At 46.4% G+C, this 16510-nt stretch overlaps 1 protein-coding gene across 8 annotated transcripts in view; it reads left to right on the plus strand.

The window, feature by feature from the left end:
- Positions 1 to 3223: 3223 nt before the first annotated feature.
- The window catches only part of NCAM1 (neural cell adhesion molecule 1), an 81410-nt gene continuing 68123 nt past the window's right edge, over positions 3224 to 16510 (plus strand). For 4 of the 8 annotated variants that reach the window (XM_065738370.1, XM_065738371.1, XM_065738372.1 and 1 more), the window contains exon 1: positions 3229 to 3451. In XM_065738370.1, coding sequence (XP_065594442.1) covers positions 3400 to 3451 — 52 coding nt within the window. In that variant the 5' untranslated portion in view covers positions 3229 to 3399. Of the gene's footprint in view, positions 3452 to 16510 lie in introns of all 8 variants that reach the window. The other 4 variants (XM_065738378.1, XM_065738375.1, XM_065738376.1 and 1 more) reach the window with 2 other exon arrangements.

Here is a 16510-nt window from a genome sequence, read left to right on the forward strand (position 1 = left end):
TCCTCGCGTTATTTGCTCTCCTAAAAGTCTGAGCCTTATGTTTGAGCAGTCCATGACCATTTAATGGCATCCTGACAGAAGGGTCCTAAAGCACACACAAGAAAAACAGAAGCTCCTCCTGCATTAGTATTTGCCATAGATTGGTAATGTTGCCCAAGAACAAATAAATGGATTTCCTTTGCCATGGGGTCACTTGGAACCCTCACCAAGCAACTTCAGTATTAGAAGGATATAGAATAGTCTTTTGATAATTATAACCAGAGACTTCTTTGTATTTCTATTTGCATAAAAATAGCCAAAAGAAACAGCCAACTACTATTTCATTGCATAAAATTTGACCTTGTTTCATGTTGCTGCTACAGAGGAGAAAAATCCCTTTAATTTTCCCTATCTGACAAGGGAGCGGTTATATCAAGGGCCAAGTAACTGTTGCTAGTGTTACAGAAAGCAAATGAAAAAAGCTCTTGAACAAATTCTTAGATTTCCTTCACACTGGAATTGTGGATAAGAGCAATGGGGTTTTTGTCTTCTTTTTTTCTTTTTTTTTCTTTTTTTTAATTGCCTTGCAGATGTGAAATCTTTGTCCTAAAAGATTTTTGGACTCCAGAGGCTCTGTTGGGAGGTGACAGATGAGAGTTTAGAGATGGTGAATGGGACCTGGGACTCCTGGACTCTGGTTGTAGCTGAGAGGGGCATATCTCAGAACACACAGCTGCCTAGGTTAGCCAGCAAGACAGTCCTAAGGGTAGAGATTTATCCAGGGGCATTCGAACACTGTAGTCTCTTCTAATTCTGCATGCACTGGTTTTGTCCATACATCACTCCCTAAAATATGACTCTTCCAACTATTGTCAGCATAAGTAATGGCATAACTAGGATGGCTGTTGCTTTCTAAGAGGTAGTGGTGATGGCTACACCGTCATCATTGAGAGGCATGGGGTGATGTCCTGGCTAATTAGAATGCTCCAAATAAAAGCAGACACCACTGATGGCATGGGAAGAGCGAGGAAGAACAGGCGATTCATCCTGGTGATGTCTTTATAGCCCCTCTCTGTCTGTGGTTCTGAGCAGCAGACAGCATTTCTCCTTTCCGAATTGAAACATCTGCACAGATTAAAAAGAATTAAGACTACTGAAATAAGACATGTACCACACACAGTAAGTATAAGGTTTATATTCAGAAGCATACACATTACACTTTGAATTTTTACTTCAAGGATGGAAGAGCTTTGGAAATCATCAAAAAAAAAAAAAAAAGAAGTGGAAAGTAACTACCAGATAACTTGTAAGAACTGTGCAGATGTGGCAAGCAAATCCCAGAGCAGGACAAACGTGGAGATCAGTGTTGGAGTATGTGGGCAAGACATGTATGTTTTTAATGACAAGATTCAAAATTTCTGGATTGCCATTTTCTCTCTCAAACTGAGATGACTTCATCTTCATTCTTGTGGTTGATGACATCACCAGAAGGGCCTTAACAGTTTTCTATGTCACGTTGCTTAAAGGAGCAAAGGCAGACATTGCCTTTGTTAAGTCTCCTTATAAAAAATTCAGCTACAAACAGAAGGGACAATGCTGTCTGCACTGCCAACCTGAGAACAGCAAAGATCTGAGGAACGTTTTGCACCATGTTGTTATCCAGCACATAGGTTTCTGCACAGATGGAATAAGGCTGACCAGACAAACTATGGCAGACTATGGAAGTGTGTTTTCTCAGCGTGCCACTGAGGTAGGCTAAAGAATGCAGTAAGTAAGTCCACTTTGTGGTTTATAACCGTGAGCCTAGGAGATCTTACAGAAACAATGGGATCTCAACAGTGGGATGGAGTGCACCCTCAGCAGTTTGCTGACACTGAGTGGAGCGGTGCACTTGACACAACAGAAGGAAGAGACGACATCCAGAGGGACATGGACAGGCTTGAAAAGTGAGCAAACAAGAACCTGGTGAGGTTGAACAAGGCCAGGTGCAAGGTGCTGCACTGGGTTGGGCAGTCCCAGACATGAGCACCGACTGGAGAAGAGCTCCTTGAGAGCAGCCCTGCGGAGAAGGACTTGGGGGTCCTGATGGACAGAAGCGGGACATGAGGCAGCAGTGTGCGCTTGCAGTCCGGAAGGCGACAGTGCCCTGGGCTGCAGCAACAGAGGGGGGGCAGCAGGGAGAGGAGGGGGAGGGGTTGTCCCCCTCTGCTGTGCCCCTGGAAGGCCCCACCTGCACTGCTGTGCCCAGGCCTGGGGCCCCCAGGACAGGAGGGATGCGGAGCTGCTGCAGCGGGTCCAGAGGAGGGCACGAGGATGCTCAGAGGGCTGGAGCACCTCTGCTGTGAAGATGTCGGTTAGATGTGAGGAAGCGATCCTTTCCTCAGAGGGCGGTGAGGCGCTGGCACTGCTGCCCAGAGAGCTGTGGGTGCCCCATCCCTGCAGGCACTCAAGGCCAGGTGGGATGGGGCCCTGGGCAGCCTGAGCTGGTGGGGGGCAGCCCTGCCCATGGCCGGGGGTGGCACTGGGTGGGCTCTGAGGTCCTCTCCAACTTAAGCCATTCTATGATTCAATGATTATCACTCTCTACAACTCCCTGACAGGAGGTTATGGAGAGGTGGGGGTTGGGCTCTTCTCCTGGGTAACAGTGATAGGACAGGAGGGAATGGTCTCAACTGGCACCAGGAGGCCCAGGTTGGATATTAGGAAAAATTTCTCTGAAAGAGTGGTCATTGGCACAGGCTGCCTTCAGAGGTGGTGGAGTCACCGTCCCTGAAGGCATTCCAGAACTGTGCAGACGTGATGCTGAGGATCATGGTCAGTGGGTAACATTGGCGGTAGGTGTCCAGTTGGACTGGGTGATCTTAGAGGTCCTTTCCAACCTGAATAATTCTATTCTATTTTGTCTAAATGTTTTTTTCATCATCAATGTGCTCTTTAAATGTCACGAGGAGTCCTCATGCACACAACTGTCTGCTCACACAGCATTAATGATGGAGACGGTCACCGAGCAACTGAACCGAATTACTGTGCACGTTGCGACAGAGACCGCCTCCGTGCATTCCCCCCTACGGAGCACACCCCGCAGCCGCTCCGCTCCGCGTTTTGCGGGCGGCCGCCAGCGCCCAGTGGCGCGGCCTATTTGAGGCGGGCGCGGGCGGAAGGACACGGCGGTGCCCGCGCGCTCCAGAAGCGGCGCGCAGGGATCCGCGCGGTGCTGCGGCGCTGTCAGTCACGGCGGCGGCGCCGGGAGGCGGCCGGGGCGCAGCGGGCGGAGCGGGGACACGCGCGGAGCGGAGCGGAGCGGCGGAAAGGGGACGCGGGGCAAAAACGGAAAGATCCATCCGGCGGGCCGCGTGGTGCTCCGCCCGCACGTAACGGCAATTTCGGAGCGGTCCCTCTCTCCCCCCCCCGCCGGCTGCGATGCTGCTCGCCGCCGCGCTGCCCTGGACGTTGTGTTTCCTCGGAGCCGCAGGTACCGGCTGGGCGATGCCGGCTGCGGGTGGGGGCTGCGGGGCGGGGGGGAGCCCCGGGCCGGGGGCTGCGGGAGCGCAGACAATAGGCGGAGGGGTGCGGCCGCGGCGGGCGCATTGTGAGCGGCGGGGGGAGCGGCCGCGCGGGGTGCGATCGCACGGGAAAGGGGTGCGACTGCACGGGAGAGGATGCGGTCGGAAGGGATGCGGTCGCGAGGAATGCGGTTGTACGAGACACAGTTGCGAGGCGGTGGATGCGATCGCGAGGGGTGTGATTGTAAGGGAAGGGATGCGATCGCGAAGAACGGGATGCGGTTGCAGGAGATGCGGTTGTACGGGAAAGGATGCGAGCGCAAAGGATGCAGCCGCAATTAAAGAGCAGATGCGGGGAATGAGAAGGGAAAAAAGGCGAGCGGCGAGAGTAGGGCGGCTGCAGCGGGGGAACGCAGCCGGGACGCGGCGGGGGGAGGGGGGGGGGCGCGGGGCGGCGGCACGGGAGCGTGCAAGGGGCGCGCGCCGCGTCCGCGCGGGGAGCGGCGGCCGTGAGCGAGCAGCGCTGCCCGCGCTGGAGGGGAGGGGTCGGCGGCGGCCAATCAGCGCCGGGCGGGAGCGGCCCACGGGTCGCAGACGGCCCCGCGACCCCCGGGGGGTGGGCGCGGCCCCGGGGCCGGGCAGGTGCAGCGGGAGGTGCTGCCGGAGCCCGCCCCGCCCGCCGCACTTTCCGAGCGCCTGAAGCCTCCGCGCGGTGGACGCTCCCCGCTCTCTTCCCCCCACCTCCATCCCCCCGTATGTTCAACGCCCGGTATCGTTTGCTGCCCCGCTCCTCGCGTGTTTATCCAATAACAGTCATAATGAATGCAGAGGGCGCCCGGGGAGCTGCGTGGCTGGGACTGAGCTGCTAAAGCTGCATAAGATGGAGAATCCCGAACCCAAATTAAATATTAAAAAGCCAGAACAAAGCGGCAGCGCTGTTGGTGGTACAGGCGGCACCAGCCCGTGCGTTCGGGATGCTCCGGGGGTGCTCCCCGCGCTATGAGGAGGGACGTGGCTCTCTGTGTATTCCCGTTGGTGTAGCGATGGTTTAATTTACTGCTAAATTAAAGTGATGTTCTCCTGTAGCGTGGAGCTTGATTTATAGATCCAGCAGATGGCTCGTCTCCTTTCATTTACATCCTGAGGGCTACGGTTTCATAAATAATAGTCTTTTATGTGAACTTTATCCTCTTGACCTATGCAGAAGTCCTGGCTTGTGTGGTTTTTGGTCGTCGTTCCTTAAAAGACACTTAATATAGCAGTAACTGAATGAATACCCGGTGTTTAAGTGTTAGAGATTGTGGCTGCTCTCCAGGCTGGAAGTGCCTTCGCTCCTCGGCTCATCTCCAGGAGCACATTTTACAGCCAGACCTTCTTTCCACTGGGAAGCAGCGATTGCTTCGTTGCCGTGGGTTTTGGGGTTTAGTGTTTGTGGTGGCAGTGTTTCGCTGGGTTGGTTGGTGAGATTTTTTTTATTTTGGCACTGCCATGGGTTTGCCTTGAGCGGCTGTCAGAAAGCAGAACCAATTGGTGGGGGAAGGAGGAAGGAGCGCCGCATCTGCTGCCATCAGTCCGCAAGGAGCGGAGAAAAGCGTTAGGAAGAGACAAAAGCACGCTTTATTTTCTCGTCTAAAAGGTCGTCCTGCATTTTGCTCATTATTTAACACATCTGCTGTGATCGTTTGTGTAGAGAATGTATGATTGTGTTGTTTCTCTAACCCGCAGCTTGCAAATAGCAAGGGATATTATGGAGTCAGTGGAAGTGCATGCAAAGCTAGATTGGGGAGAAGCTGTTCTTCGCCGATGTGTCACAGCTTTTAACCAGGGGACTGTTGGGAAAAGTAGGGCCGTGTCAGCTTTTTCCAGGTGGAGTGAAAAGATCGTGTCTTTGCTTTCCTGATTTTGTACCCTCCCAGAGATATGGGAAGTGGGCAGGAATAGCGGAGTGGTTGTTGTCTGAGGGCTGCATTGGGATTTTGGAGTCGTTTTCAGCATACAGTATAGGCACCTAAAAGGAGTCATCTATCCCCAGATACAAAGCAAGGGAAAACTGCATGTTAAAATACTTTTTTCCCTGCTTATGGTCCAAGTGTGATGGTTTTCATTGTATCTAAGGTGGCAGATAATAGCAGTCTGTGCAGACCTGCAGCTCCCAAGCCTTCCATGCACAGATGAGAGAAAAGCATATGCTGAGCTGTGTCTGGGTGTGAGTAGAGATGCCAGTGTGTTTGAGAATGATGGAAGCTAGCAGACAGCTTTGGTTGTTGCATTTTTGGGAAATGGGATGTGCATGGGCTTGGACATCAGAAGTTGCTTTTGTTTTGTTGCATGCAGTATGTGTATTACAGATGCTTTTGTGAAGCTGTTGTTTGGACAGATGCAGAACATCAATAATGACCTTAATCTGGGTAACGTCAGATCCTTGGGCATCTGCTGACAGAAGGGCTTATTTTTGGGAATAGCAGCAACTGAAAGTTCACCCAATTTAGTGAGTGCAAATTGCTTTGGAAAACTAAGGTTGTAATTTACTGAGTTTGGTCCATGGATGCTTCCAACTACATCGTTAGGCTCAGTGATCCTTCTGTGTCTCTTCTGGCTCAGGACATCCTGTGATTCTTTGCGCCGTGCAGATGGTTTGATGTGCTGTGAGGAGGTGAATCCATGGGTGAAGATGGATACAGCAATACAGCTCTGCATGGTGGCATTTTGAGATTCTGAGCTTCCTCCACCTGGTTGGTGATGTCCAACCCATGCCTCGAGGAGTGCTGAGGAGATGTCTTGGAAAGTGGAGTGAGCCAAAATCTGGACTGTAGGAGCATTTCTTGGAAGGAACTGTTTTTGGCTCCAAAGGGACCCAGGAGCAGGGAATGGCAGGAACACGCCCCGTAGCTGCAACCCAATTATGGATGGGTTGTGTGGAGGGAATGTTGGTCAGGTGGTGAGTGAAAATTGGTGTCTCCATGGAAAAAACATTTTGAGATGTTACTGGAATTGTGCACTATATTCATACAGAAGTTAGTTAATTGTCACTGTAATTAGTTTCTATAAAGTAGCAAATATTATTTTAAATATTTCAAGTTTTGTAAGACTTCTTGCTTTATTTACGAAAATAAATGCTATTTACACTGGATTTTTATATGTGATCTTTTTAACAAAAAGTCTGGGATTTATAAAGCATTCACCTTTAAATTCTTTTTTCCAGCATCTTCGTAGCTAGGATATCTAAGGCTGCATTTAAATATGACACAAAAGATGAATGGTCAATTTGGCATTGTTTACATAATATTGGCAAATTGGTCTTTATGCGTGGTATTACTGCATAATCTGATGTTTAAAATAAACAGTGGAAATAATTGAAGAAACCTCGGAATTTGGAAATGCCCGTTGGTGGTTCTTCGCATCCCACAGAAAGCAGGCTGTCTTTGCATATTAATCACTCTTTCAAAGGAAGTTTGCCTTATTTGCATTGTGCATGCACTGAGGAGTCCCATAGCGTGCCTGAGAAAAAAAGTGGGGGGGGATCGGAATTGTTGTTCTGAAAAGGGTTTTTATTCCATTCAAGTGGAGAGACTGAATGCAGGAGAATTAGCGCAGTGTTTTGTAGAAGCACAGTCCCCTTTGGTCACTGCGTTGCATGTGGAGCCATCCTGGCTTTCTGAGTGCTGGGGGTAGGGTTGAGAGGGGACTGACTCCTCCGTGTGCAGTGTCATCTGTGGGGTGGGAGATGCCCTCCGCTCACTGCGTGCACACTCTTTGGGTTATCAGACAAAACCCAAAACGCTAGCGGAAGGCTTCGTGCTGCCTTCTAAATGCAGGGACCAAACCTCCGGGCCTTTGATGCCTTTGGAACATGTACAGGAGATGCAAAGACTGGAAGCATCTTCAGGCTGCCTACATTTTGGAATAACAAGCTGTCTTAGCAGTGATATGCTCTCTTTTGGGGTGCTGTGGTGTTGTGCTGCTGCTATTGTTTCTTATGAGGAAAGCTGGGGCAATGCATGCAAATCTTGTTGTCTATACTCTTTTTGTCTTCTGCTGGCAAATTCCAGAAAGGTAAGCTTTTCTGTTGCACCTTGCACAAGGTAGGAAAGTGTCTGACAGCCTCAAAGAAATAAAAACGTTTTACTTCAAGCTTTAGAAATTTGAACTTCATGGTAGAATGGAAGAGTTGTAGAGTGTCCCAGGTTTGACAGGACTCCCAGGGATCAATTCTACAGACCCACAGAACAGCTCAGGTTGGAGGGGACCTCAAACTCCACCCAGTGTCACCCCTGGCCATGGGCAGGGCTGCCCCCCACCAGCTCAGGATGCCCAGGGCACTCAAGGCCAGGCGGGATGGGGCCTGCAGGGATGGGGCACCCACAGCTCTCTGGATAGGCCATGGCTGTGCCCCACCAGTCTTCCTTCATCATCTTCTGGCTCCATGTAGGACCAGCTAAAACTGAACCAGCATGTCTCAGGAGATGTTAGGGACATTTTGGTGAGCGATGGGTCTCAAACTGTTTTGCTTGGTATCCTAAATGAGAAGATGTACAGATAAAACATGCAGCACACGTAAGAGTGTTGGCCTACCAGTTGAGTCTGTAATTGAGGTTCTTATAAGCAGCGTTGTCAACAGCTTCTGCTTTCAAGACACGTGAATCTGAATCTGTCTTGTGCTGACATTACTTCTACTGGTGGCAATGAGGAAATAAAGACATCTGTGGAATGGAGAAAATGTAGCTGGGATAACTGATTTAATCACTGTACTTTCCAAACCCAAAGATGTTACCATATGCTTGTGTTTAATCAATAACATTGAGCTCTGCTGTTTGCTAAAGACTCTGCTATCTCTTTTCCTTTGCTTATGCTTGAATTATCTACTAATTGGGTGTATTTTCTTACATGGAAATAAGTTCAATTTATGTTGCTAGGAAAACATGAGATACTCTTCTTCTAATGTGGTGTTAATAATGCAGTTTGAGATGTCCTGACTGGGGTGAATTTGCTGTGATTTATTTCTGGAAATGGTTTTCCATGGTATGAGGACAGATCTGTTTTGATCACCTTCTGTAATAAAAAATACTTTTTTTTGCTGACCAGACAGTAGATGGTTGGTTTTGTGATCACTTTTGTGACTGTGAGATGTGTAGGTGTGTGCTGGTTAATGCTATTGCTCCGCTACGGTAAGACAATGCATTTAGTGCACTTCAAAAGCCCTTTAATAAGTAGCTTAAAATTGTTGTTGCTGAGAGCTTAAATAGCACTTATCAATGTGCTTACAGCATTCATTTTGTGCAGTTCATGATCTGGAATGCAAACTGTATGCAGACAGTATCGGCTAATTACAATTTTTCAAGAACTTGATTTTGTGCTTTTTTTGAATGTGTTAATACTGAGAGAAACAGTCATCAGGCACTTGTGTATAGCATTGCAGAGAATATAATCAACAGCTTCTTGTCCAAGTAACTTATTAAATTATTACAAGTCTGCGAAATTTAAAAGAACAGACTTCTGTAAACATGCTTTGGTTGTGGTGTTTTCAAGAGAGAATCTCTTAGAAGTATATTGTGCTTCTGGGGACTGCGAGCAGGCATACGGGGTTATTATGGAGTCTTCCATAATCACCTTTTGGAGTTTAATCTGTTGGTGATCTGTGGGATGCAGCTCACGGGTGGGCAGCGTTTGTAGGAGGGGAAGTCATGTTGAGTAGCATCAAGAGAAGAGAATCTATCTGTGCACTTCTTGAGCTAAGTGGTGTGTTTGTGTGTTTTTATGTGTTAGTTTGTACATGTAGGTGATTTACTGGAAGGTACAGAAGTACCTGTAAGTAGTATTTTAGGGGGAGGGGGAAAGGAAAAAAGATATTTTCGTATCAGGTGAACGGCTTTATCTTATCTCCTCCTTCCTGAAGATGGCAGTGAGCTCAGGTGGTGAGTGAAAGCAATGCTGCTTATTCCCATGGAATTTAGCACTTTAAATGGATTAGAACTATAAATATCTCTGCCTGACTTCATGTCAGAGCCAGAAGCATTTTAAAGTACCTGCATTTACTTTTTTTTTCATTTAACAAGAATTACACAGCTAAGTGAAGAAGTAAATGCAAGCATTTTAGGAGTCACCAACTGTTTTGTTAGGAGAAAGTAAAGCAAAAGGTCTGCGATGGGTTGGGGCTTCTGCATTTCATTTCTTCTGTGTGCTGGTTACTGGGTGACAGTCATCACCTTGTGTTTCTTGTGCTTTGTGGGTGCAAGGCATTTGCATCTCTTTATCCACGTATCAAAACCATTCTGAGCTATTCTGTGCTAATGAAGATCACATGCAGTACTACAGCTAGACTTACTGCAGAGTGGAATGGCACAGGTTGCCCAGAGAGGCGGTGCTGCCCCGTCCCTGCACACAGCCAAGGTCAGGCTGGACGGGGCTCTGAGCACTGATGGAGCTGTGGGTGTCCCTGAGCACTGCAGGGAGCGGCACCACGCGGCCTTTGGGGGTCCCTTCCACCTCCAACCATGCTGTGATGCTTCTCACAATCTACTTACTGTAGGCAAGTTTTGATATTTGTAAATGAAGTCATAAATGATGGGCAGTGTAGTGGAAGGTGTAGTCTGACAGCTCTGTCCCAGGTTAGCGCTCTGAGCTCCACTAGGTGGCACTAATTTATTGTTCTCTTTGTGAAGTTGCTTTGTCTTGGGGGGAAAATGACAAACGCACTTTGTGGATGATGGTGAGGGATGTTTTTGATTTACTTTGGAATAATAAGTAAATCCATGAAGATAATGAACACATTCACTCAGTGTATGCATATGCAGTATCCTTCATTACCTTGTGCTTTTGAAGTAGAATAACGAACTGATATCTTGGGTGAGATTTCACAGTGAGGTTGAAACATGTCATCAAAACTAAGGTAAGAGAGGAGAGAGGGGGTTCCGTGACACGAGGGGAGGGACACAGGTAAATGCATCATTACTCCTGAGCCAACAGGTAGTGCGTTTGGCTGCATGCAGGTCTGACATCTTTGCTTTCAGCAAATCAGAAGGATTTGGTGGTCAGGAAGATTAATTTTCTATAACTCTGTCTTAAAACATCACTGTATTCAGAAGCTTGGTCATGTGAAGGCAAGAGTATTTCCAGCATGTTGTAATCATCCAAGTTTTATCTTCAGTGATGGACAAAATAATTCAATCGTGATGGTGCAGAAGGGCATAGGGTATGACATGAGCATATTTTATTCCTGCACAAAAGGTAAGAAGGACCATGATGGCTGTTTTTGACTATTTGATACACAAAGGATTTCAGCAGAGATCCTCTGTATTGTGTTGATCTGATCTATACATATCCTGTACAAGATAACAGCTTTGTAAGAGGGCTCAGCTCTGTGTTGCTCATTGCCTTGAACGCATGCTTTCAAGAAGGATGTTTGGGGTTAGATGCCTTTGATTCAGTGAGCTGTTGATTTGTGGCTTGCTTGGGGGAAATTTGTCTTTGCTGTTGGTAAACTGTTTGAGGCAGAGAACCTTCTGCCCTGCCACAAACATCATTGCAGAACACCTCCAACTTGTGCAGAGATCTGCTTGTTCAGCAGTGCTTGTTCTTGGGGAGGACGTGCAGTAACTTAATTTCTCTCATCTTCTTCTTGTGTTGTCAGTCGTAGCAAATAGTGTCTTTGATGGCACTGTAAATACATGAGCTTCATATGGATCCTGGTCTCAAGCCAGCAAGGGAGATTTTTAGGATGCTTGAGGAGAATAAATGCTGAATAAGACTTTGTTCTACCAAACAGTAACTTATTTTCTTCATTTAATCTTGTTTTCCGCCAAGCTGATGGGAAGCCATAAGCAGTGTTGTAGTTCTGCCTCTGTTGGCTCAGGATCCAGAATGGTGGATAATTTAACCAAGTGCTACAGAAGAGAAATGCAACTTCTCTTCAGATTTGTATGTGGGCTACAAAGCTCTGGCTGTTGTGTTTGCAGAGTGTGTATAGGTCCATCTCTGGTCTCTATCTCTCAATAAAGAAAACTGTGCTCTGCTTTCCTGGGAAGTGATTTGCAGGTAAGTGACTCTTTCACACACAACAGACTTGTCTTTTTGCTGTTGAAAATACCTGCCTTCTGTCTGGCCTGTGTTGGAGTGGAGAACATCTTACACCAGTTTTCAGGATCTCAAATATTACTCTCATATTAAGCAGCTCTTAAGCCTTGTCCTTTGGGCGTTAATCTTTCAAAATCTCTGTTAAGATGGTTGCACTGACAGTGGTTTAATTGGGCAAGACACCATAGTGATGCACATGAAGTTGTTAAGACATTCTTGTTTAGATGGCAGTCTGCCTTCTGGCATTTATCTTTTAGCTGCGATGAGAGAGTCTGATTATGTTTTGATATTCTTTGGTTTTACTAGTGTGTTTTTTTTCTCCCCCTTGAATGGTTAGTCTGGCTTCTAATATGTAATTATAGTTATCTTTCACCTAGTATAGCACACTAGCCTGCACAGACTCTTTCCAGTCAAAATGGCAGGCTTTTCAGATACAGCTTGCTGTTCATTTATTCTTTATGCCATTTCTTATCATGGAAATGTATGTACGTTAAGCATTTAGTGTCACAGATTTGTTAAGGTTGGAAAAGACCTCTGGAAAAGATGATCATCCTGTCCAGCTGTCCATCTACCACCAATACTGCCCACTGACTGTGCCCCTCAGTGCCACATCTCTGTGCTCCCTGAACACCTCCAGGGACAGTGACTCCGTCACCTCCCTGGGCAGCATTTCCAGTGCCCAACCACTCTTCTGTAGAAGCAGCTGTAAAAATATCAATATAGCAAAAGTATGCACAAGGATCTTTCATGCAGTATATGATATGTACAGCTGATAAGATGTTAATCGTTTGGATCTTATTCAGATATACGCTACTGAATGGAATTGGTGGAAATAGATTACTGCTTGGTTATAATCATATTCTCCAATGACTTTTTCTACTGCCATTTGTCTGTTCCTCACAGTATCTGCTGCTTGTTTGTGGCATATGGTTTACCACTTTGCAATTTTGATAGGACTGTATGAATGTACCGTTACCAACTTCGTTGTGAGTGAGGAGCTGCAAGCTGTGGGATCACCTCTGCGTGCTGCCCAAGGCTGGGGCACTGGGTGCCTGCTGTTCTTTGGATGCACCACTGATCTAATTGTAAATTAACCCAAAAGGAGGAAGTTTTGCACAGCGTGTCTCAGTCTGTTTGACTCTTTCGTGGGGATGGCCATTGGGGGTGGTGGGTTGGGACACGGCGGGGGCGAGAGCGAGGTCTGCTTGCCAGAACAGAAGGTGGAATAGTAATTTATTATCTTCCATTCTTTGAAAACAGATGGAAAACACTGTGCTCATAAATTTGCAAGGGAAAGAATTTTGGAACCAGGCTTTGCATATGCCTCCTTCCCCATCCCCCCCCCACACACACCTTTTTGTGTTTTTTGCATGTTTAGAAAAACAGAACAGTGAGCTCTGTCCTCGTTGGAAGGAAACCGTGGTGTTCAGCTGAGTGCTGCTGAGGCAGGCAGTGCTTCTAAAGGCCCCCAGACCATCCAGCAGGGCTGTGAAATAGATGGAAAGTGCATCAGTAATGTAAAAAGGTAACTTGAAGTGTGGAATGAGGCCATGGAGGGATGGAGGAGGTGACACCGAGAGCCTTAGGATTCCCAGAGATGTGGCATTGTATGAGAAATATGTTTGTTCTGGACATCTCAATTGGAAGCACCTGAAGACAGTGGCTTTCTTTTGTTTGGGTTTTTTGTTTGTTTATTTTTCTAATAAAGCTGGAAAATAGCATGAAGGTCAACAGTAGATTGAGGCAGGAAAACCACTTCTTGCAGCTAGAGTGCATGTCCTTTTAAAGGAAGGCTTGTGCACCAACCACTTGTTCCCCATCATCATCCTGTTCGTAATGTATTGTCATCATCTGATGAAAGGATTAATTTTAATCTCTGAAGCTGTGACTTGCTTCTTCCATTTTTCTGTTATGAGAGCTTACGTTTTTTTCTTATTTCACAAAATGAGAAGAATTACAACGCCATTTTTTCCGGTTAAAAGCTAAGCAGGTCCCACATAAGCCTCATCTGATTCATTATGGATTATTGCTCTAGAATTAGAAAATTGTGTTATAAATCATGATGTCATTCCCAGCTAAGCAATTCGTGCTCGAGCTCTCGTGCTCCTGGAGCTGGCAGCTGCACCGTGTGCTGCGCTGTGGGGAGGGACAGATGGATCACTGCTCCGACTTCAAACTGCTTCTCAGTGCTGTTTCTTTGTTTAGTGCTAAGTTCCTAGTGCTGAGTAAGATGCAAGGCAGAGCACTCGATGTGAGCCTTTGGCTGGAAATCCCTTAGGAATTTAAACTCCAGCACTATGTCAGACATCTAGCAGTTTTATAAGCAGCAGGCTTTTTGTGCTGATAGATGAGAAGGGAGAAATTGGCCTTCTTGAGGGAGAAAAATCTTAATTGAGGGGGAATTGTACTTCAAAGGGGAAAAATTCTAGAGCTGAGATAGACTGTGGAAAAAGTTCTAACTGAAGTGACTTTGTGTTTTGCCAAAACGCTGCTATTTCTGCTTAGAATTTGTGAATTTTAGAATTAAGTCTGGAGCCGGTATAAAAGAGGATAACTGAGGTTTTTCTTTCACCTTGCCAACTAAATGGTCTCCTTACTGAATATCTCCAAAACCTGTGGCTGATGTTTCAAGTAGAGCTAAGCAATGGGAGATGGAGATCTCTTTGTTCCTTACAAGTGCTGATAAAAGGAAAGATGGAGTAAGAGCTCATGTTGGGATGGGCAGCCTGGTGGAATGCAGCTGTGGCTCTCAGCTTCCAGAAGCAGTGACTTGAGGCATCCCTTAGGTGTTGGCCAAGAGGAGGAGCTGCATCCTAGGTGCAGATTGGTGACCCATACTGCTGAAGCTTCTTGTGGTCTTCAGGTGCTGCAGATGATCAGGTCTGCTCCGGTTCCAGGGAAAGGAAGCACCAAATGGGTGTGAACACGTAGCAAGAAGAAACTTCAGAAATACTGATCAGTGGGTAATTAAATTCTTACTTGTTAATTTTGAACCCCATAAACATATTTGGCTTTATATTCAGAGTTTTCTATATGGGGTTGAACAGTTGTATCTGACTGCCAGGTTTCAAGGAGGCTTACTAATACGGTCTCACTTGTATTTTCGACAGCAGTAATTTTTATTTCAGAACAACAAGTCATGTTCTCACAGGGCTTTTTGTTGTTTGTCTAAATGACAGAAGTGACTAAATTCATACTTTATGCATACATCAGATGCAGCATTCTCATACCATCTGTTACCAAACTTTGAGATTTTGTTTTTTGCCAGTTTGCAGCAATTTTAGGAGGAAAAGGGGAAACAGAACAGGTGATTAAGAGTAGAACTCTAATGGGATTTGAGCGATGCAGAGCATCGTGTGCATTTCATTGTTAGTGTAATGGTAAGAGAAGTATCCTCGTTGGGTTTTTAATCTGTTCATTAGCCTCCCACAGAAGATACCCTGTCATTAACCAGTGGCTGTTTCTTTTTTTTCTTTAGAAAAGTGTTTATAGTTGTGATTGCAGTTCATTATCTCTGATGAACTAAAGGACATCCCAGGAGGAAATGGCTGATAACAAAATCACCTGTGGGTTCATTTCAATTCACACCACATCCTCCTGTGTACTTGGTTTAATGAGCTTATTTAATAGAAAGATGCCTCATTCCTTTTAACATCTCCTGGTTTGTCCTATTTTGGAGCTTCTCGGTTGGACGGTGGTGTTTGCTTCCTGTAGCAGCTGTTCTTTGGATTTGGTTTTCCCTCTTTCAGTACGTTCATGAGGAAAAATCACTGAAGTGCATATTTAATTATTTGTGTGTTGGTGATGTAAAGCTTTCAGTTTACTGTTTGACACGGAAGACCTTCAGAACCACCTTTTGAGGAAATAGAGGCAGCATGAGAATAAGTAAGGCTTGGTGTTCTCCATCAAGAGAAGAAAAATGCATCTCAACAAGAACCCAAGCACCTCATCATTTACGAGTCAGTACTGATCCTGAGTAGGCAGGGCTTTGTTTAGAGGTCAGAAAATTGGGTAGGGCTCTCCTGTTCCATTCCAGTGGAAGTCACCACGGTAAATGCCTTAAGACTCTAAATTTCTTAATCTGGTATTTCAACACTGTTCTTATCAAAACATCTCAAAGTGATCAGTATTTCTTGATGACCATCTTAAAGAAGGGTTGTTTAGGTGTCCCTGGAACATCAGTTGATAATTAATTTCCTCACTGTTGTCATTAGCTTTCCTAACGTGTGTGCATATGTGCAGAAGTTGGAGTTAGCTTCATCACGAGGCAATGTTTCTCTTATCAGAGTATGTTTCAGAGTTATGGAATTGTACGAAATGCTTGTGATGAGCAAAGGATCTGCAGTTCTGATATCCTCAATTGTCTTGTGCTGCAGCCACATTATAGTTTGTAATGGTAATGAGGGGTGCTGTATCTTACATGCGTTTATTATGTTTCTCAAGTGGCTTTGATGCTTTGGAGTGTTTGCCAGGATGCTGGCCCGTGGGAGGTGTTTTCCACAAGGAGGGGCACAGATGGGATGCAGTTTGCCTTGGGTTCACCCCTCCTCATGTCGTGTGTTAGGATCAGCGTGGTATGTACACTGCTATTCTGTTGTGTGCCTTCCTATCAGTGCTGGTGGGATTCTGGAATACTGTCTCATCATTAGAAGCAGAAATAGTCAGGTATGTAAGGTGTTCAGAGGGCTGGAGCAGCTCTTTCATGAAGACAGGCTGAAGGAGTTGGGGCTGTTCAGCTTGGAGAAGGCTGCGGGAAGACCTCACTGCAGCCTGCCAGTATTTGAAGGGAGCTTACAAGCAGGAGGAGTGACAGTGTACGCTGTCTAATAATGACAGGACAAGGGGGGGTGGCTTTAAAGTACAAGAGGTATGGTGTTGGTTAGATGTAAGGAAGAAATGCTTTCCTCAGAGGGCAGTGAGGTGCTGGCACTGCTGTCCAGAGAGCTGGGGGTGGTGGG

The sequence above is a fragment of the Cyrtonyx montezumae genome, unplaced genomic scaffold (assembly GCF_038088225.1).
Source record: "Cyrtonyx montezumae isolate F1298 unplaced genomic scaffold, pur_monq_1.0 scaffold_22, whole genome shotgun sequence".
In the NCBI taxonomy this organism is placed as follows: domain Eukaryota; kingdom Metazoa; phylum Chordata; class Aves; order Galliformes; family Odontophoridae; genus Cyrtonyx; species Cyrtonyx montezumae.